The sequence below is a fragment of the Tasmannia lanceolata genome, unplaced genomic scaffold, assembly GCF_043159265.1.
Source record: "Tasmannia lanceolata isolate RefF3 unplaced genomic scaffold, GAP_Taslan_0.1 ptg000008l, whole genome shotgun sequence".
NCBI lineage: Eukaryota > Viridiplantae > Streptophyta > Magnoliopsida > Canellales > Winteraceae > Tasmannia > Tasmannia lanceolata.
This window is the reverse complement of record NW_027518685.1, coordinates 57125880-57148285: the sequence shown is the minus strand read 5'-3', so window position 1 is coordinate 57148285 and position 22406 is coordinate 57125880. Positions and strand designations below refer to the sequence as shown.

The following is a 22406-nucleotide window of genomic DNA, read 5'->3' as shown; positions in this document are numbered from 1 at the left end:
AACATTTGAATGATGAGATTTTGGCGCAATGATATAATCCATTTCACCCGAGACAACAAAAAGGAGAGATAAAAAATCATCAACGACCGTCTTTAGCCGGTAAAAACAAGGGAAATAACCGGTAGCGAGATATCCTCGGCAAGGATATTTACCTGTAAATGGGGAAGATTTGAGTTCCCTTCATTTCCGCTGCTAAAGATTTCGTTGCCTCAATAAAATCCCCCTCTCTCTCACCAAATCCCACCTAAAAACCGGTTTTCTTACCCGAAAACCGCGTACTAACACTGAAAAACCGGTTTTTTCTAACTCGCCCGGTTCGAACCGCTCCTCCTTAAACCTCTGCGAAAAAATCGTTTGTAGAATCTCTTCTTGCCCTATAAGGCTCGTTCTATTTCACTTTGTTTTTCATCGTTAGAAAAACACCGTTTTTACAGTTAAAATTCAGATCAAAATAGGAAGAAAACCTCCATTGTTTTGCTCAATACGGTCTGATTTTTCATCTGAATCAGCCCTAAAAACTCTTATTTTTCTTTGCATGGTTTGAAAATCCTTTTTTCTTCTAATTAATGCTTTCTTTGAAGTGTTTTCTTAGCTTTTTGAACAAGTTTTTGTTCGATTCAGCTGTGAAAACCTCTTTTTTTTTTTTTCTCTCTCTCTTTGAAGTGCCTTCTTAGTTCTTTGATCCATTTTTTCTTCGAATCAGCTGTGAAAAAACCTCTTTAGTAGTCTGTGATCGCTCTGAATTTCAGAAACGACCTTTTGTTCAAATCAGAGAACCGATTTTTCACTAATCAGCCATAAAAACTTCGATTTTTGTGAACTTTTCACTAATCAGCCACAAAAACTTCGAACTTTTATATGAAAAAAAACCTTCTAGAGAACTATGGGATCGATTTTAGGGTTTATTTACACGGATCGAGTTTATAGCTTCAAGATCGCTCCTTTTTTATGTTAATGGGAAGTAGAGATCTGTTATTTTGGATTGTGAGGAAATTAAACAGAGATTTGAGACGAAAACAAGCAGATTAATGATTAATGCTTTTTTTTTTATTAAGTTAGTGAGATTTGCGTAGTAGAAATGGGTTTTCAGTTTAAAGAGGCACTTAGGAGTCTCTGTTGCAACAATGGATGGTCATATGCAGTTCTCTGGAGGATTAAATGTCCTGATTCCATGTAAGATTCAGCTGCATTTGTGTGTTTGTTTTTTTCTCTCTTTATTTACATATCTGGTTGTTGATTATTATCTGTTTTGGTGGTTATTTTGACTGGTTCTTCTTTTCTTTCTATATGTGGTAGCTTTCAAGTTATTGATGGTTTTTGGCTTGTTATGTTGTCTATTTGTTCAGCAGATTTGTTTTTTGTTCTTTTATTGCTTTTGTTTTCTTCTGTTTACCATGACATGGTAGAGACAGCGGTTGAAAATTTTAAAAACATGTTTTTTTGTTATTTGTTTATTTTAATTTTATATTTTGTCATGACTTCTGATTTTGGCTGATGAAATTGATGTTTTGGGGAGCTAAGGTTTTACAGAAAACTGTATATAGTAGATTCTTTCAGCAGTAATACTCTGCAGAGTTCCCTTAGGCCCTGTTTGGATTGCAAGAAAAACATTTCTAACAGAATTTTTTTTCGTAGGCTCCGTTTCTTTCGATGTAAAAATGGATGGAAAATTTGTTTTATATTGATAAAATAAATTTTTCGTCCATTTTTACGAGGAAAGAAATGGAGCCTTAGGAAAAAAAAATTTCTTTCGACGATTTAGAGGGAAATAAAATGATTATGGTTAATTTAGAGTGATATTATCATAAATTGAAGATACCTCTTAAGTTAAAATTGAATGGGATTAGTTCAACTTATCTTTTTTGTGTGTAAAAAAAGAAAGAAATTTTAGAATTATTTTCCTTTCCAAACTTTTCCCTAAAAATCCATTTCTTTCCATGTAAAATGAGCATACAGCAAAATTTATGCCCATTTTCTACATACAAATGGGGATACAATTTGTTTTACTCCCACTTTACGTCAAAGGAAACGGGGAGAACAGGTGATTCTTTTGGCAATTCAAGTGTTCTGTTTTGAAATAGTACATTCATTTTGTTAAGCGTCTTTGGTCTTATCTTGTTGGTTGTTGCTGTTCATTTCTTGTTGCAATAATTTTGTAATTTCATTTTTTTAACCATCTTTGGTCTTCTTGTTGCTGATCATTTCTTGTTGCAATATTTTTGTAACTTTGGTTGTTGGGTAGGTAGTGGCTCGACTACTATTTCATGTCATTCACTCCCTTTGAGTGAACTCTTTAACCTATAGTTACCGGAAACTTCCTAGTTGGATGCTCCCTGGAAACACGCTTCGGATTCTAGTTTATTCTAGTTTTCCAAATTTAGGGGAAGCGGACGATTCCTACATATTTTCTCTTAATTAAGAGTATGCTTCCAATTTAGGTGATTTTTTCATCCTAAAAGAATATTTTCTCCCTTTGGTAATGCCGAAAAGTGAATTTAAAAAAAGAGTGCATTTAAAAAGTTGAAAACTCATCCGAACGTTCAAATGAAAAGTATGTTGATCTTTTTTGAAAATTTTATACCTTAAATATACGCTACTAAAACATGTAAAACTGTAAATTCCTAAAATTTTTATTTTAATTAGTCATGAAGTCTTCTTTCTACTTGTAATCCTTACATAAATTAACCCTTCCTCCCAAGCTTCCTACGATCCTATTCTTTCTAAGTATTTCTTGTTCACTTCCAATAAGGCTTATTACGTACTTAATGTTGACTTTCAATAATGCTTCACACACTTTTTCTCTACTTTCTTTAGAGCTTTTCGCTTTTTGCATTTTCTCTTTTCTAAACCTCTCGCTTCCCGCATTCGCTTCCCGTATCACTTCTCGTACTCGCTTTCCACTTTGGCAATTATTCTTTCACCTATGCTGAATGTTGAACATTCTTTATCTAATTGCTTCACACACACACACACACACACACACACACACACACACACACACACACACACACACACACATTTTGAGTGAACCCTTTAGCCTGTGCTGAGTGCTGGAACATTCTTTATCAAGGGAACCTTAAATTTTATACGGTGAGCATCAAAAGTATAATTTTCTGCATGAGATCATCGCCATTCATTTGGAGTTAGTTTTGTAAAGCTTAGCTTTAGCATGGCTGAGAATGCCTGCCCTCTTTTTACTAATGTTGTAAGGGTTTTGAGTGTAACTAGGAGTTGGGAATTTTATGCATAGAAGTGAAGATTGTTCCTGCTGATCTGGAGTGATGTTCTACATACCAGGTTGCTGATGTCGGAAGATGCTTATTATGAAGAGCAATTCCGGATGATGATTGATAAGATGCTTCATCAGGTTCACGTGGTGGGAGAGGGGTATGTAACCTCGTTTTTGTGATGTCTTTATTGGATTTGTTTCTTCCCTATTCCAGTTTGTTTCTTGGAGACTTTGTGCACAAAATGCATGTTCAATATAGATAAATATACATAGTAGAATCATAAATTTTCTGCTCATTATCTGCCTAATTTTATCATCTCTTAATATCTCTTATAATCATTTTTGCCTTTTATTGATTATTATTGCCGGGTTCTGTTGGAGGTGTTATTTATATTCATTGTCTTCTAGACTATGCCTTGTGGACACGGACATGAGTGTCACGAGTCGACACGGACATGGATTGTCGGACACGGCAACTCCCAAAATCTAGAAACGGGGACACGGATAAAATAGAAAGTATATATAATCATATTTATGGACACGGATTCAGTGTCGAGTTTCGACACGGATATGAGTTGTCTAATATGGCAACATCTAAAACTCTTGAAATGGTAACACATTCATACAAATAAAGTTATTGATTACTATCATAATTTGTAACAATATTACTATCATAATTTGTAACAATATTACGATCATAATTTGTAACAATATAAATATGGTATCCATTTAACAAACTAATGAATCTTAGAATTAATCAACTATAATCTAAAGAAAACATGAGACAATCAAATAATAACTCATTCATCAATTTATTCTAGTTCTCTTCTGTCTCCAATATACAACGAGAAAGGGAGACCAATAAGGTACATTGAATATAGTATTAGGATAAGAATTTGTTTAGGGTTTTAGGTTTAGGAGAGGGGATATAACAACAAATATTAGTTAAAGAGGGGCTAAAAGAAGAGTAAATAATGGAACAGGTAAGCACAATATTTAATAATAAAACAGAATGCCACACTTGACAGGGTACAAAAAGGGGTCCACACGCCCACATTAAGTCTAACACTTCTAGCAGTACATTTAAAAGTGTCTAAAGGAGTGTCGACAAGTGTGAACACGCGTGTCGTGTCGGACATGGCACAAAACATGTGTCAACAATAAATTCAAAGTGTCAGCTAAATCATAGCTTCTAGATAATCATGTTTTGACTCTTCTATTATAGTAGATGTTGTTTGTTAAGGCATATGCATGTGCGTCTCATTTCTTTGAATAATTTTGAAAGTAAAACCTCACTGGGCTAATTTTGTGCATTTTATTTTTGTTAGAATCATCGGACGCATTGCTTATACTGGGAAGCATCGGTGGATTTTCTCAGATAGTTTCTGTGAAGAGTTGAGTTCAATAGGACCTTTTGACAGTCAAACTGCATTCCAGGTACTGCGGAATTTTTATTCTTAGCTTCTTTTCCTATCCATTTTCCTGCAGTGATGCACAACTCAGTCAACGTCTGGGCATATACTTAGATCTTTGGTTCAATAGTGAATGCCCATGTGTTCTCCCTATTTAATATTGGATGGACTTTGGTGTTACTGGTTTTGAAGTACATCTGGTGGAATAAAAGATCCTATGCTTATTTTATTTCAATTTGGCTGAATTTGTAAACGACTTTCCTCATAATATTTTTTTCTTTATTCCCCAACTATTTATTACTATTTTTAATTGTTAAAAATTAGCATCATTTCCTTTTGATTTCTACTTTTTTTTGTTCCTGTCGGAAGAATTGGAACACATTGATTTGGTTTTATGCACTTATGTGAACTTGTCTTTATCTTCTACTAGAATACGGCTGAGTGGCGCCATCAATTTTTGGCTGGAATAAAGGTCTGTGCTTATCCCTTGAATTATTGTTCTTGGTTTGATGCATGAAGTCTTTGCTACATTCCTTTTCATTCGAATATTTCAGCCTTAAAACAGTGGTCCCAAATGACCTCCACTGTATCTGCCATGTCACCTCCTGGATTCATGTTGTATGACTTGGCTACTGTTCACTGTTCTCCATTTTGCAGACAATTGCGATCATTTCTGTATCATCACAGGCTGTTATTCAGTTTGGTTCCACCCAGAAGGTTAGTACTATGAAAAACTTAAAATTCATTGCTTATAAATAAGTTCATATATAGCTATTCCCTAAACTTCCTCATATATTTGAAACTTGTTACTTTACTCTGAAATTAGCATGTGTATGATTACTTTCACCTTCAAACACCAATGCAAGTAGCAAGTATCAAATGCAACTATGCTGATAAATTATTTATTTTGAGCGAATTATTCTTGTCCGTAAATGGGAGAGTAGTACACTAGTCCTGCTAGCTAATAGATTTCAAACTTTGTATTTTTTATCTTTAATTTGCTCAAAGTATGCCATGGTCTTTTGACCACTATATAGTAATCTTTTTATGTTCTTGGGTAAGAAAGAAAGGAAAGGGCGGCCCAGTGCACGAAGCTCCCACCATTGCGGGGTCTGGGGAGGGATAGATGTACACAGCCTTACACTGCTTTGCAGAGAGACTATTTATGTTCTTGTGTAAACCGTGTTAAATATACCCGCGTACAGATATATTGCAGACTATGACTTACTATGCAATTATGTTCACTGCACTGGAAACTCATTCTTCACACTAATGCCAGAAGGCATACACACAGTGTCTGGGTGTAATTGTTTACTCAATATTGATTTGGGATTCATCTCAATGGAATGTGTTCTGGTCCTAAATGACCCATTCTCAACTCAACTCAACTCAACCAAGCCTTCGTCCCAAACTAGTTGGTGTCGGCGTCCTAAATGACCCATTACTGCTTGAAATTACAGAAATGTGAGAATTGCCTGGAGTTATTCACACCTTAATGGAACAGAATACTAATGCATAGGATTTTGTTCGCTAAGTGTGTGCTGTTGTTCTTGGTTCTATATATGATTTGAGTTCACCCGAGCACATTTAGAGTGGATATCTGTGTCTACACAAGGCAGCCCATTATGAATGTTATCGGATGCTTGACCATTTAGGTATTGTCTTATATCCCTAGTACTTGTTTGCTTTAATTCTAAAGGTGGTGTGTGGATTCCAGATTCACACAAGTGGAATTGTGTGGATAAATTCATGCATGCAAGCATATGGAATTTCTGTGCAATCAATGTCTTTCATTGAGTCCACATGCATAGGGTTTGGATCAGGGCTGTACTGCAAGACAATTTCCTTAACTCTTTCTCCTCTTGTAAGGAGGGAAATATTTAAATGAGTTTCTATTGTCTTGGTTTTAGATTCATGATCGGTAGTTATGCAAGTATGCTATGTGTGGTCATGTGCTATATGTCTCTGAGGAATCACTGGATATTTTGTTCTTCTAGGCTAAAGTTGAGTTTGTTTTCTGGCCTTTCTATGTCTCTGAGGGCATGGTGGATGGGGAGATATCACGGAAATAGTCCATTTGGTCGGGCATCAAATAAATTTGGAGATCTTGTCTTGGATTGAGTTGAAACTAAGTAAATTTTCATGTCCCAACAACTTTGTTTATAACTTTTTGAGTGTTTGAGCAAAACCTTACTACTTGACTGCAGTGCTACTCAAATTTCTATTTGCTTTACTTCTCAATTTATCTAGATTTATTTATGCACAATCTTTTGTCTTGATTGGTTCACAAAGATTCTATATCAATTTTAATAGTTTGAGGGTTCTCATTGCGAATTATTTTTTCTGATTACATGTTTCTAATACAGATTGTAGCGAGGCCAGAATTTGTGGATCATGTTAGAAGTTTGTTCCGGCAGCTGGAAAGTACATCCGAGCATTTCCTACCTGGAAATGCACAGAAAGCTTTTAATAGTGAAATTTATGATCCACATGGGACTTTTGCTTCTGTCATTTCATCTAGCAATACTTGTTCCGATTATTCAAACATCAAACGCTTTCATGATGGAAGCTACAAAGAGGGTCCTTCCAGTTCAGGGTTGAACCATGGCAACCTGCAGCCTCCTGTATTTGCCGTACCATTACTCTCCAGTTCAACTCATGCAACCAAAGAGTCTAGGGGCTTACTTAACAAAGTGGCTGCATTCACAAGGAACTCTTCATCTCACTTCTCAAATCGATGTGAAACTAGTGGTCCAGAAGCCCAAGTCATATTATCATCATCTAACATGCTGTTGCCGCAAGTCCGACATTCTAATTCCAGTTCTGCTAACAATTTACTTGCTAGCAACCCCATCGTGAGTACTTGTAGTGGTAATATTTCTGCTTTCACACCAAATGAGGAACAACTACTTTCGGAAATGGGGATTCAAGGCTTCCCAAATATGTTTCCCACACGTTCACATACCATTACTCCTTGTGAGAACACATTTCCAAATTTTCAAGGGGACTCAATCTTAAATCCATCATACATCACATCTCGATCGCTGTATAGTGTAAATGATACAATATCTAACAGACAGAATGGAGCAGGAAAAATGACGGATAACCAGAATTCTCCATTATTTCACGTTAGTGAAGGCGGACCATCTACTTGTAAATCATATTCTACGGGGGTTCCTTTTGTTCCACAACTTCCGAAAGAATCAGCTAGCCTTCCGACATTACCCGGGGAGTTTAGATCATTAAATACTCCTTTGACCAACCCTAATCCAAACCCAGAAAATAATCCGACTCAGTGGATTGCTCCTCAATTAGAGCAGGTGAATAATGGCATAACCATACCACCAAATGACGATCTGTTACAAGCTCTAGGTTTTGCCCCAATGTCATCCAGTTTGGTTGGAGGTGATGTTACTAGCAGTGCCCTGGTCAATGAGAATTCATTTAGTGCAACTGATCAACTACCTGCAGGTGATGACTTGTTTGAAATTTTGGGTCTGGATCTTAGACAGAGCCAGGGCCAGGAATCTTGGGATGATATTATATTGCCAGTTGGGAGTGGTAATTGTTCAAACTTAAATACCGGTGTTTCTGAGTGCATTTCGGAGTTGGATTTGGGTTCGATGATTGGTCCCGAGAAAGGATTCCCAGAATTTGAACTTGAACAGCTATTAGATGCTGTACTTGGGAATGCTAGCTCTGTTACTAATCTTAATTCGGATGATCCATCACCCACAACTACAATCACAAGGCAAGGGAGTACCTCGGAGTACGGTAATCAAGTACAGTTCGCAGGACTTTCTAGCTTGAGTGGGAGTATGGATGCTTTGTTGCCTCCAAGTAATTCAGAGAATACCAGGCAAGAACTTCAAAAGGACATGGTCTCCAAATCCCTGGTCAATTCTTTGATTCATGGGAGCTATAATTGCAATGCCGAGAGTGCTGTTACCATTCAGCCGAAGAGGAAGAGTTCTCAGGAACCTGCAAAAGTCACAAGGAAAAGGGCTAGACCTGGGGAAAGTACTCGTCCGAGACCAAAAGATCGTCAGCAGATCCAAGACCGCGTCAAGGAGTTGCGAGATATTGTACCTAATGGTGCAAAGGTACTTACTCCAACTCTTGATTTAATGCTTTCTCAGGTTATTGAATGAGAATTAATCTTTTTGGACTTTGGATGAAACAGTGTAGCATTGATTCTCTGTTAGACCGCACCGTCAAACATATGGTCTTCCTGCAAAGTGTGACAAATTATGCAGACAAACTTAAACAAGTAGATGAACCAAAGGTGAGAGAAGTGTCAGAAACTTGCCTCTCTTTTATCTTTTAAAAACATTTTTAATGCATATTTAATCTATTAGGTTGAGGATTATGACTTTAATTCATCTTATTTAATTGTTGTTTTTCACCTTTTATGATTGTACAGATGATTGGCGAGGAAGATGGTGTGGTCTTAAAAGACAACTCAAATGGAAATAGTGGTGGTGCTACCTATGCATTTGAAGTTGGGGGTCAAACCATGATTTGCCCAATTATAGTTGAGGACCTCAACCCCCCTGGGCAGATGCTTGTTGAGGTAAAATTTGTTTCCGTACAAGAAAATTATGCCCCTTGTCTTGTTGTTTATTGAACTCCCAATTTCTATCAAATTGAATTCGTCTGGTTCTCCTGTCACAGATGCTTTGTGAAGAAGGGGGATTCTTTCTCGAGATAGCAGACATAATTCGAGGATTTGGGTTGACTATCTTGAAAGGAGTAATGGAAATTCGAGATGAAAAGATCTGGGCACGGTTTGTAGTCGAGGTAAAACTCTCTAAAGACTTGTTTTTTATGTAAAAAACTACTTGTGCTTATTTTTCTCTTTATTTCTTAATCAAAGGTGTTCTTAATTATTCTCCAGGTAAATAGGAATGTCACTCGGATGGATATATTTCTATCTCTAGTTCAACTTCTACAGCAAACAGCAACGAGTAGCATTAGTTCTGGGCCTTCTACCAGTGCGGTTCCCTCATTTGTGAATTATCAACAATCTCCTATGTCACTTCCATTCAGCTTAGCTAATAGATTTCAGTGAATTTTCACATAGATCTGGTCTGGAACTTCCATGAGTGGGTGAACTCTGAATGCCCGCCGTGACTGGTAGTCTAGATTCTTAGCTCAAACTAGCTTAAACTGCCCTGGTCAAGCTTTCAGATCATGCAAGTTTTTCTCTCACAAAGTGAGGATGTAAAGTTTCAATTGTGTTTGAACATGGTCCATATGGATGATGTAAAGAGGTGGGAGGCAGAGCTATAGTTGGTTATCGAAGGAATTGATGGGGCTTTTCTTTTGAACAGTTTCCCAAAAGAGGGAAATGGGAGAGGGATATTTGTGTGGCCACTCAAGAAATGGAAATGGGGTTTTGTAATGGTTGCGCTGCAAGTGAGGGGGGGCTGTGATATTAGAAAGGTGTAGGTAGTGTATTGAAATAGGTGGGGTTCATGTTTGGTCATATATGGTAAAAAGAAGGGGAAAGAGATAGATACATGGAGAATGGGGAGCTTGCGGGTTTTTGTTCTTATGATAAGCTGTTTATATTAAAACCTGATGATGCCAACCTCATTCTAGGCTGCTTTGTTATTAGTGCTTTTATTTTTCAACTTAATAAAAAGGGTTAATCTCTCTCTCTCTCTCTCTCTCTCTCTCTCTCTCGTCCTCGTTAAAATAATATAAAATGAGAATTTATACGATGCCCGACCGTCAAAGCAACTAGGGCTAGGTGGTTCACCTAGCCCTTGTGTGTTTCTCACGGTCGGGCATCTATAAAAACTCAAATGAAATAATAAACTTAAAAAGAACCTTCTTTTATTCATTTCTAGCAAAAAAACCATAGCCATAGAAGCATGGCTACGTCAGCTTAAAAAAAAAACACGACAAAAAAACCCACATCAGATTGATCTCTTCCATAAAAAAGTGTATTATGTGCTCTAATTAAAAGCCAACAGAGGAAGCACTCGATAGAACTTAAGGATACTTTTTAGGTATTATCACCCTCATAACATATTATACTTTCCTAAACCACCTTCCACTAGAAGGTGTAGTTAAGATTTGGAGCTCTTCATAGAGCTCTTGATAGTCTCGCTGGAGGAGGGGTAGAGAAGGAAGATTTGGAGCTTTCTGCCTTCTTGATTCTGCTTTTGGTTTTTCCCCTTTTCTTCTCGTGCTGTATTTCATTTTTCCTATGTATTTTCTCCTTTGATCATCTCGGTCTTTTTTAATGAATACATTTTACTAATAAAAAAAAAGTTAACTACCACATAATTATCCAGTTTAAAGACCAATAAGATTTTTTTTAGTTTTTTCACACATACTTTAATAGTATAAGTGGGTTTCTATTTGTGTAATAAATAAAGGAAAAAAAATGAAGAAAAGGCAGACAGACATGAAGAGATAAGAGTGAGAAGAGAGATAACTACATGATGCAGGGCAACTCGTTGGTGATGGGGCGCAAATACGGCTGCACTCCCAGATATCGCCACGTGTCATCCATGCACGAGCAGAGCCCAACCATCATGAAGAAGGGTGTTGGAAAACGGCAAAGACCACACATTCATGCCACGTGTCGCCCTCTCACCACCCAGGCCTCATCATCACAAATTAGGGAAGGAAATGGCCGCCAAAGCCACGCGCGCCGGCGAGGCAGAGGGACGGCCCAATCTTGCAAATGAAGTTTTTCCCTCCATAATGATGAAAAGGGCACTCTCACCACCCAGGCCTCATCATCACAAATTAGGGAAGGAAATGGCCGCCAAAGCCACGCGCGCCGGCGAGGCAGAGCGACGGCCCAATCCTGCAAAGGAAGTTTTTCCCTCCATAATGATGAAAAGGGCCGCACACCCCCCTTTAAAAGGGGAGGGAAAGGAAGAAGAAGGGGACCCCTTTTTTGCCCCCGAAAGCAGGGAATTCACCCATCCCCCACCCCGCAATACCGGAAAAAGAGGCGAGGCAACAACAGAGGAGGCCAGGAATCCCATCCTGCCCTCCCTGCTAGTCCCCTCCGACTCACTCATTTATGCACCCAGAAATGTCCCCGCGCACCGGCCCTGGTAACCCTGATCAAAACCCCCTCCCTTTCTAGCTGTTCTTTATATTGACTGGTCGAAGGATCTGACTTGGGTGTCGAAGTGGTCGTCCGGGACCCACCCCGGACCCCCTGACCCCCTTTTGTTTGTGATTGCAGACCCCGCGGAGGCCCTCTACCGACCGCGCGATCGCAGACCCGGATCCAGACTCCATCATATTGGCGCCATCCGTGGGACTCGTCGAGTAACTGAACGCCTTATGGCGATGAGAAACCACACCCAACAGCTAGAAACAGGGGTAATAACCAGGAGTCAGGCCCAGCGCGCACAAGCCAGCTCCTCAAGCTCCCAAGAGCGAAACTCACCGCCTTCGGACCGACCCCGACCCTCCTCTAGCACGCCGCAGATGGTCCCCACCATGAAGATGTTCAACGAACTTCGCAACGAACTACTCCAGTGTTTGCCTCTCCCGGCTTCGAAAAAGCCCGGGACGACACAGGACCGGACAGAAGCCTACGACGAAGGCAACGAGGAACAGTCAGGGGAACGACATCCCCGGCGAAAGCGAGCACCGACTCGCAGAACGCCGTCCCCATCAACAAATAGCCCCTTGCCCCACGCAGCCGGGGGACATCAACGAGGCAGCAGGAGACAGGTTACTAACAGCCGCGCCCCCCCTGTCCAAGATACCCATCTCCGGGAACCGCCCTTGGCTCGGGCAGAAGAAGTTTCAACCTCGGCACAACCGCCCAGCTTGGATCCAATAGTGGACATGCAAAGGCAAATCCGAGAGGTAAAACTAGAAATGAAAAAACCCTACGCCCACGGCATCCTCGATGAGTGGGAAAGGGAAACGGCATTCCCGTTCACCTCAGAGGTCTTAAAGACCCCCGCAGAAGCAGGCATAGACCTCTCCCGCTTCGGTCTATACGACGGGAGCACGGACCCCCTCGAGTTCCTCCAGACTTTCAAGAGAGTAATGACGCTTCGAGGCGCGTCGGATGGATTCATGTGCAGAGCCTTTGCATCCCTACTAAGAAAAATTGCCAACGACTGGTACATGAGATTGGAGCCCGACTCCATCGCATCCTTCCACGAATTCGGGCGAAAGTTCAGCACAAGGTTCGCCAACAACCGCCTCCGCCATGATCCTGCAGACGCCCTCCTAGCCCTCCGCCAAGGTAGAAACGAGACCCTAAGAGACTTCATGTTGAAGTTCAACGCCGAATTGGCCCAACTCTCCAACATGGACGTCCAGATAGCGGTCGCCACACTAAAGCATGCCACCACCGATCCGAATCTTAAGCTGCACCTCACCCTCAAGCCCCCGCGGGACCTACAGGAGCTTGAATCAAAGGCTGATAAGTTCGTCCGAGCAGAAGAAGCCTGCGCTCGAGAACAGAATCGGCCCGGCCCCGACGAGAGAAAAAGCGACGGCCGAAGGGCCATAAGGCCACAAACCGATGAAAGACAGACGGGCCGTAACCCTATCCCCGTCTTCGAAAGGCTGGGAACCGCCCCGCTAAAGTTCCCCCTCTCCCACGTTCTATCAGCTATTAGGGATCAGGGTCTCCTGACCCCCCCCCCCAAGAAAATGGCCACAGATCCAAAGAAGAGGTCCGCCAGGAAATTCTGCGAATTCCACGGGGACCACGGCCACGAACCTGACCACTGCTTCCACCTCCGCCTCCAGCTGGAAAGACTGGCCGAAGAAGGACACCTAAACCAGTACCTCAGGAGTCCTGACAAAAGCCCATGCGAGGCCCAGCGCTCGCTCGACGAACCCAGAGGTAGGCATCGGTCACCAAACCGCCGCCGGTCCACAAGCCGACACCAATCCCCCAGTAGGCATCACCCACGAAGCCGACGTCGATCCCGCAGTAGACACGACACGAGCCGCCACCAGCGCCCCCGAAAAGGCGAGCCCCCCGAACAGCCACAGGCTCGCGAACAACCGCCTACCATCATAGGAAAAATCAATATCATCGCAGGCAGGAGGACCGACAACAGCCGGTCGGCGGGCATACGCGGAACGGGTATTCTCCATGGACATACCTTCCAAGAAGGCCCGAACAAATCCGCCCCATGAAAACCAGATCATCACTTTTTCCAACAAAGACCTCGACGGGCTACAAGTCCCGCATGACGATGCACTGGTCATCAGGCTAGTCGTCGCCAACTTCGATATAGGAAAAATCTTGGTGGACACAGGAAGCTCCGTCAATGTGCTACACCTCGGAACTTTCAAAGAAATGAAACTGGGCAGGGAAAGGTTGGGACCCGCGGAATACTCCATCTACGGTTTCTCCAGGGCATCCGTACAAGTAGACGGCAAGATCGACTTGCCCGTGACTTTCGGGGCGTACCCCTTGCAGAAAACCATCCTGACCACCTTCCTGGTCGTAGACATACCATTCACCTACATCGCCATCATTGGGCGCCTTGCTCTCAGAGACTTGGGAGCCGTAGTCTCCACCCCCCATCTCAAGATGAAATTCCCCACTCCGGACGGAGTAGGAGAGGTCAAGGGACAACAAATGATAGCACGCCAGTGCTACGCGGCAAGTCTGAGAGGAACCAACGCCCCAGCCGAAAACTTCACAATCGGCAGTGAAGACCCTCGGCAGCGGGCTCGCGCAATCAGAGGAGAGCCCGCCGAGGAGCTAGACTCCATCCCCCTGACCCAAGATCAGCCGGAGAGACAGGTCCGGATAAGTTCCATGTTAACAGGCCCTTTGCGAGACCAGATGATCAACTTCCTCAGAATAAACAAAGACATGTTCGCATGGTCCGCCAAGGACATGCCCGGGATACCCAAGGAAATGGCCGTCCACAAGTTGAATGTGAACCCCGCCCTTAAACCCGTCCGGCAGAAAAAGAGGAACTTCGCAGTAGAGCGCCAAACTCACATAAAGGCCGAAGTGGAAAAACTGCTACAAGCCGGATTCGTCAGGGAAATCCGGTATCCCGAGTGGCTGTCAAACGTCGTGATGGTCAAGAAAGCTAGCGGAGGATGGCGGGCCTGTATAGACTTCACCGACCTCAACCGGGCCTGCCCAAAAGACCCCTATCCCCTCCCGCGCATAGACCAACTCATCGACGCCACCTCCGGACACGAACTTCTCACCTTCTTAGACGCGTTCTCAGGCTACAATCAGATCAAAATGCACGAGCCAGACATCCCGAAAACAGCGTTTATCACCGATCAGGGCGTCTACTGCTACACTGTCATGCCCTTCGGGTTAAAAAACGCAGGTGCCACCTACCAGCGGCTCGTGAATAAGCTATTCCAAACGCAAATTGGAAGGAACGTAGAGGTGTATGTCAACGATATGCTGGTAAAAAGCCTGGAAGCCGCCAGACACATCTCCGACCTTCAGGAAACTTTCGACACCTTACGACGAGCCCGAATGAAGCTGAACCCCGCGAAATGCGCCTTTGGGGTAACTTCCAGAAAGTTCTTGAGGTTCATGGTCAGCCAAAGAGGGATCGAGGCCAACCCAGAAAAGATCCAGGCCATCCTAGACATGGAACCCCCGACGACAGCAGTAGAAGTACAGAGGCTCGCAGAACGGATCAAGGCCCTCGGCCGATTCATGTCCAAATCAGCAGAGAAGTGCCAACCCTTCTTCAAACAATTAAAAAACATACGGGAATTCGAATAGACCCCGGCCTGCCAAGAGGCCTTCGACTCTCTGAAGCAATACCTCCAGACACCGCCCGTACTCGCCAAACCCGAGTCGGGGGAAGAGCTATTTTTATATCTGGCCGTCAGCCCCACGGCAGTAAGCGCGGTGTTGGCCAAACAAAGCGACAAAAAGGAACACCCTGTGTACTACGTGAGCAAGACTCTCCACGGTGCAGAAATCCGATATTCGAACATAGAGAAATTCGCCCTCGCAGTCGTCAGTGCCGCTCGAAAGCTCCGCCCCTACTTCCAGGCCCACCCCATAGTCCTGCTAACCGACCAGCCCCTCAGGAAGATTCTCCAAAAACCAGAGACCTCGGGTAGGATGGTAAGTTGGGCCGTCGAGCTGGGCGAGCTCGACATACAAGTCCGCCCAAGGCCGGCTATCAAATCTCAAGCCCTCGCTGACTTTATAGTGGAATTCACGGCCCCGGCCGAAGAACCAGCCACAATGGGGAGCGGCGAGGGCCCCACTGCGCACACGGTTTGCAAGGATGGGATGCAGGACTCCTCGGAACACAACAGCGAAACCCCTTGGATCCTGCACGTTGACGGCTCCACCGGCAATAAAGGACACGGAGCGGGAGTGGTCCTCCACGGCCCAGAAGAGTTCACACTGGAATATGCCCTCAGGTTGGATTTCAAAGCCTCCAATAACGAGGCCGAATACGAAGCCTTGCTAGCAGGACTAAGTCTACCCGCGGAGCTCGGCGCGGGCAAGTTGAAAGTCTATAGCGACTCACAGCTTGTCGTTAACCAAGTAAACGGAATATACGAAGCCAAGGGCTTCAGAATGAAAAAATACCTCCACAAGGTAAAAGAGAAACTGCAGGGGATGGGAGAGGTAGAGATCCTCCAGGTGCCGCGAGACATGAACAACCGAGCGGATGCATTATCAAGAATGGCCGCCGAAGAGACCCATGACTTCGGCACCGTGCTCACAGAAATCCTGCCCCACCCCAGCATCGACGAGATACAAGTTCTGGAGATTCCACCGGGGCCAAACTGGATGGACCCCATCATACGATACCTGAAAGACGGTATACTACCCGCAGATAAGCTGGAAGCCCGGCGCCTAACCGCAAGAGCCGCCCATTACGTGGTCCACGGGCACAGGCTCTACAAACGGTCATACACATGGCCGTACCTCCGATGCCTGGTACCCTCCGAATCAGACTACGCGCTACGAGAAGTACATGAAGGGATCTGCGGAGACCATGGAGGCGGCAGGACCCTAGCCCAGAAAATCGTAAGGCACGGCTACTTCTGGCCCACGGTCCTTAGGGACGCCAAGGAATTCGTCAAAAAATGCAGCCCATGCCAAAGGTACGCAACCACCCCCCACCAACCGGCTACACCGTACACCGCGATAGCAGGACCCCTGCCTTTCGCCATGTGGGGCATGGATCTACTCGGACCATTCCCCAAGGCCCCCGGGGGGCATACAATGTTATACGTCGCCATCGACTACTTCACCAAGTGGGTTGAGGTCAAAGCCGTGGTGAAACCCAATTCCAAAGCGACGGAGAAGTTCTTCTATCACGACGTCGTTTGCCGTTTCGGCATTCCAAAGACCCTTGTAACAGACAACGGTCCCCAGTTCGCAAGCGCCGAATTTGGCAGATTCTGTGATAGCCTAAGCGTCGAACACCGTTTCGCCTCCGTAGCACACCCGCAGGCCAACGGGCAGGTCGAGGTAACCAACAGGATTTTGCTACAAAGTCTCAAGAAGAGATTGGGAGAAGCCGGAAAAAACTGGCTGGACGCACTACCTAGCGTCCTCTGGGCCTATCGAACAACACCATGGACCGCAACTGGAGAATCCCCTTTTAGCTTAACCTTTGGGACCGAAGCGGTCATTCCGCTAGAAATTGGCCTCCCCAGCTTCCGCACCGCGAATTACAACGAGCAGGGAAATTCCGAACTCCTCTGGAACAACCTCGATCTCGTGCTCGAGAAAAGAGAGCAAGCCCTCTTCCGAACCGCCACCTACCAGCAAAAGGTGGCACGATACTACAACGCCCGGGTAAAAAAGCGTTCGGTAAAACCCGGAGATCTGGTGCTACGGCGTGCAGAGGTATCAGACCCCCGCAACACGGGTAAGCTCGCACCCAAGTGGGAATGACCGTACAAAGTCGTTCGAGCACTTCGACCCTGGGCCTACCAACTAGAACGCCTCGATGGGACCCCGGTCCCTCGCAGTTGGAGCATGGACAACCTCCGGAAGTTCTATCAGTAAAACGACAGGGTAAGTTCCGTGCCTTTCTTTTAAAAATATGACAAGTGTTTTGGTTTCCTTTTTGTGTTCTAGAAGCAAAGATGTATTGTTGTCAACAAATTAATGGAAAAGCACTTCTACAAAAGCAGCGTACATCTCCACTTTCCGGCCCACAATAAATGAGGGACCCGAAAGAAAACAGGGAGTGAGACAGAGGTAACATCGGGGCCGATCCCCCCGAGAATACCCTAAAACGCTCCCCATGAAAAAAAAAGACCTCCCCCTTTAAGGGCAGGCGGGACCCATTAACCCCGAACTGATCATTCGAGGGGAAGATAGTCCTCCCATAAAGAGACGCCCTACGGGGTGCACTAAGAATACCCTCACCAACAAAATTCGCAAAGGCCTGAGGACCAACAGCAAGAACTCGAAAACCTTGCGGCGCATCGTATATATGCAGAAATGTCAATACGGTTACATACCAAACAAAAAAATAGGTAGTTCAAAAGTTATTACAGACCAAATAACCAGGAACATTAAAAGAAAAGAGCAAGCCCCCCGAGGCCTTCACAACATCACTGGGCCCCCTCGGAAGTCTCGGCAACTACGCGATCCACCGGGGCGGCCAACTCCTCTCCTACCGGCTCCACCACTTCCGCCGGTATCGGCAAAGGATCAACCTCAGACTCATGCATCAGTTTATCGAGAGGGAAGGAAGGATCGACCTCTTGAACGCGCCGCCGGCATTCAGCAAACGCATCAATCTCAAAAACAGCGAGGAGAGAAAAATACCATCAGAAAACCGGCCACCCGTTACTTACGCAGGAAGTTGATTGAAAATACTGAGCCCCCAGGGCCCTACGATCGTAGCCCTTCAGCTCAGCCTCGTCACAAGGAAGGGCAGTTGTCACCCCTAGCTCCACCCCAACCCGGGGATTCGCAAGAACGCTGTCCTCAACACCAATCCTCCAGCCAGGCTTAAACAGTTCCCCTCGCACGTGGAAACTCTGCGGGGGAAGCTCCGCCCGCTCCAGAAGAAGCTTGGTCATTACAGCCCCCTCCATCCGACTTGGCACGTCCTCCGCAAAGATTGAAGGACACGCCACGCGGTCGGCGACCCTCTTGGCAGGATGCTCAGACCCCGAGGGTGAGGAACCAACCGGCCCCTTCTCTCCAACCGCTCGACCAGAGGGGCTGGAAGGCATAGATGTTGCGAGCCTCGCTTGCGACCGATCCAGCCTGGCCGCGGCCATAAAGTCAGAAGGAATTTTCTTACGGCTCGACAAGCCCCTCGTCACCGCCGCAACCTCCTTCCCCTTACCAACGTCACCAGAAGAAGACATCTCTCCTGCCAAAGACAAGAAAATAACAATCGCTCAAAGCAAAGGAAAACCAAAAAAAAAAAAAAAAAAAGAAAAAGAGAGAGGAAGAGGGGAGGGGCTCACCACGATAGCTGGCTGAACTCTCCCCCGTTCCCTCGCCCGTGCAACGGACCCTCCTCTCCAGAGCTCCCACCAAGCCAAACCTCTTCAGGCTCCTCTCCCACCTAAACTCGGAGACGTCAATAGCCTCCCCAGAGGCGAGCTTCCCCAAGTCAAACTTGCTGTAGTCAGACTCGTCGGGAAGGGACTTCCTCCGCCACTCAACGGAGCGCCTCCAAGAACGAGGAAAATCCCAGCCAGCGTCCGATGGAGGGGTAACAAACACATACTCCTCCTTCCACTTCTTGATGGACGAAGGCAAGTTCGCTGCAATCTTCACCTGAGGACGCTGGGTCAGATAAAGCCAGCTGTCCTCCCCCTTCACCAACGGACTGAGGGCCACGCAGGCCCGGAGCAGCGGAAGGGTGGGCTGAACCTTATGAAGACCCGCCTTGGCCACAAAGGCCAGGAGCGTGCGCCAACTATTAGGCGCCAGTTGGGAAGGAGCCACTTGGTAAAACTCGAGGGCCTCTATTATAATGTCCAAAACCGGAAACCTAACCCCCGCCCGGAAAGCTTCCACGTAGAAAGCTACCTCTTCCTCCGTGGTACCCCCACACACCCCTTCTACAAAGGAGGGGACTCTGATCCCATAATCGTCGGGGATATGGAACTCCCTCCTAATTTTCTCCGCCGCCCCTTTTTCCAAAGTATTCCTGAAACACGCCACCCGGCCGGGATGAATAACGGCGCCAGGCCGAATGTCCCCAATCTCCGCCCCACGAGCATAAGAAACTCGAGCCGGAGATTCCGAAGCAGCGGCCCACCGACGACCCGGAGGCCCCGGAACTATCCCTCAACTCTGTGGGCTGCCGTACATCCTCAGCGACGCCGCTCCCACCCTCTACAGACAACCGCCTCCTCTTTCTCACCGGAGCCCTCTCCACCACCTCTACCGACGCGAAAGAGGGGCTCTGAGGCACAATCGCAACAGACATCTTAAGCTATGAAACAAAGACACAGAACTCACCGAACGAAGCGTGGACGACAAGCAACACGCAGAAGAATCGCCGCGGGGAAAAACCCGTTCTAATCGAGGAAGACGAAGGAATAAAGTAAAAAATGAAATCCCCAAAAAGGCTTTAAAAAGGGCTAGGGTTTTGACACCTGTCGTTCGAACTCCCGCCCTTCCTAAGTCGATGGGACGCGCACACGTGGCACCGATTGAGAAACCCAAGGGAACCGCCATAAGTCGAAGCGCCATACGGAAAGGACGTCTCTACCCCTACCCACGACATAACTTCCCCAGCAAGCCATCCATACACCTCCACCAGATGGACAAAACTGCGTTCATAAAGAAAGGGCTCGGACCCCGTCACAAGGGCCCGGCATACACCTCCACAAGATGGAAAAAAACCACATTCGATGGCAAAGAGCTCGGAAACCGTCATAAAGGTACGATTAGATACCCCATACAAAATACCACCGGGCCGAAAATATCGAACGCAGCGACAAGAGCCCAGAAATGCGCGAGAAAGCAAGCATGCAAAAGAAAAGCAAACACGTAAGGAGAAAACAGACATCAGAAACAGGAAAAAGAAAGGCACCATTCATAAACCACTTCCTCCTGGCCCAAAGGCCTACAAAAAGGAGTAAGGACAATAGGCACGCAGGCCCGAAGCCCCCAAGATCCCTAAGACAAAAAAAAGAAAGCGCAAAGACAAGAGGCTTCCTCCAAAAATTCCGAACTCCCACCGCAATCAGCTCAGAGGGACTGGCCGCTGAAAGAGTTTTCCGCATCAGAAATCTCCCTATCACTCTGTTCCCCGTCCGAAGAGCTTCCCCAACGCCGATTCCCAGCAAAACGGGCCTGGTCATTTAACCAACGCACCCGGTTCCTCAGCAGATCGTTCTCCGCGCGCAAAGCAGCAATCTCCCGATCCATGTCCCTCATCCGGCTAAAAACCTCCATTCCCCTACGATGGACGCAGGAAAAGAAGGAACGGTTGCGGTGAATAAACGCTTCATGAGACTCCCTCTCGAGCAGGGGAGGAGGATGATCCACGTCCCCCTCCGGAACCCCTCGCTGAGGCCCCAGCCCGCCAGAGTTTGCCTCGGGGTTATTCGGACGACTCCCATCGCGATCAGACCTACGATCGCCGCCCGCAAAGGGACCCTGGAAAGGCGACGACATCTCGGACAAGCCTGAAGAAAGGCCGGAAGAAATCAAAAAGGCAAAGAAGAAACAAAGGGCGATCTTCCTGACTTCAGGAAAGCTCACCCCTTATAGAACCCTTATAGGAAACCCCGGTGTGAAAAAATGAAGCACTTACTACCCGCGTGTCCGTTTCCTACTGAACAACCAAACGGCGCCTCGGGAAGGAGCCGCCGGACGGAGTAGAATATCCGCTCGCACCCCAATGCTCCCATAAACGCCTTCACCACATTATCCTTTAACCATGCCAACGGGCCCACTCCCCGAGGCCAATCAATGGACTAAAGGTCATATCACGATAACATGCAAAGACGGTGCTATCACCGAAGCACGCCACGTGTCGCCCCCAGATCTACATAAAGCCTAACCTTCATAAAGGAAGTAGAGGGTAAAGGGCAAGGTCATACGAATTCGACATGCCTCGCTATCCCGACCCCATGCAGGTTCGGGCCCCAAAAAAAAAAACAAAAAAAAACAAAAAACCAAAGAAAAAAAGAAAAAAGAGAGCGCCCGGAAGGGTCGGAGCATCACAAATCCTTGCAAACACAGAGATTCTCCATCACAAGCCAAGAACAACATTAAGAGATATGGCCCAAATACACATAAACTACCCATTAACATCCTCCTGGCCCGTAGGCCTACAAAAATAAAGGGAAACCAAAAAAACAGCACAGGGCACGCAGGCCTCAGAAATCCCCGCCAGAGAAGGGGATAGACATAGAAAGCCAAAGCTTAATCGGAGAACGACTCCTCCCCAGAGGAGTTCCCCTCCTCCTCCCAAGAGGTCTCTAGCAGGGGGTCCACCTCATATTCCAACAGCTGCTCATTGAGAAGATGAACTTTCTTCTGTAGAACCTCGTTCTCCCGCTTCAAGTCCTCGATCTCCTGACCCATCTTTGAAACACGCCCACGCAGTTCCCTTCCCTGACGATAGGCTCGAGAGAAAAACGACCACTCCCGGGCAACGTGGGACCTGGACAATCTGTCCTTCCTAGGCAGAGAAGAAAGACGAAGGGGGGGGGGAAGCCCGACGAAGCGCCCGGGCCCCTCTTAGCCTTCTTCCGACGAGCCACAAGATCCTCCCCCGGATCGGAGGACAAGTCAGGGTCGCTCGACGACTCCTGGAGGAAACAGGCCTTGCCCCTAACTCGTGAAGAAGAGCCAG

The 22406-nt window shown here is 45.8% G+C and overlaps 1 protein-coding gene across 1 annotated transcript; it reads left to right on the top strand.

Moving 5' to 3' along the window:
• The first annotated feature begins 203 nt into the window (after positions 1-203).
• LOC143883663 (transcription factor LHW-like) lies at positions 204-10301 on the top strand. The gene is made up of 10 exons (XM_077386994.1): positions 204-1173; positions 3298-3387; positions 4558-4666; positions 5072-5113; positions 5299-5358; positions 7008-8744; positions 8825-8926; positions 9065-9214; positions 9316-9441; positions 9539-10301. The coding sequence occupies exons 1-10, from the start codon at positions 1079-1081 to the stop codon at positions 9710-9712; spliced, it is 2685 nt and encodes an 894-aa protein (XP_077243109.1). The 5' UTR covers positions 204-1078; the 3' UTR covers positions 9713-10301.
• The last annotated feature ends 12105 nt before the right edge of the window (positions 10302-22406 follow it).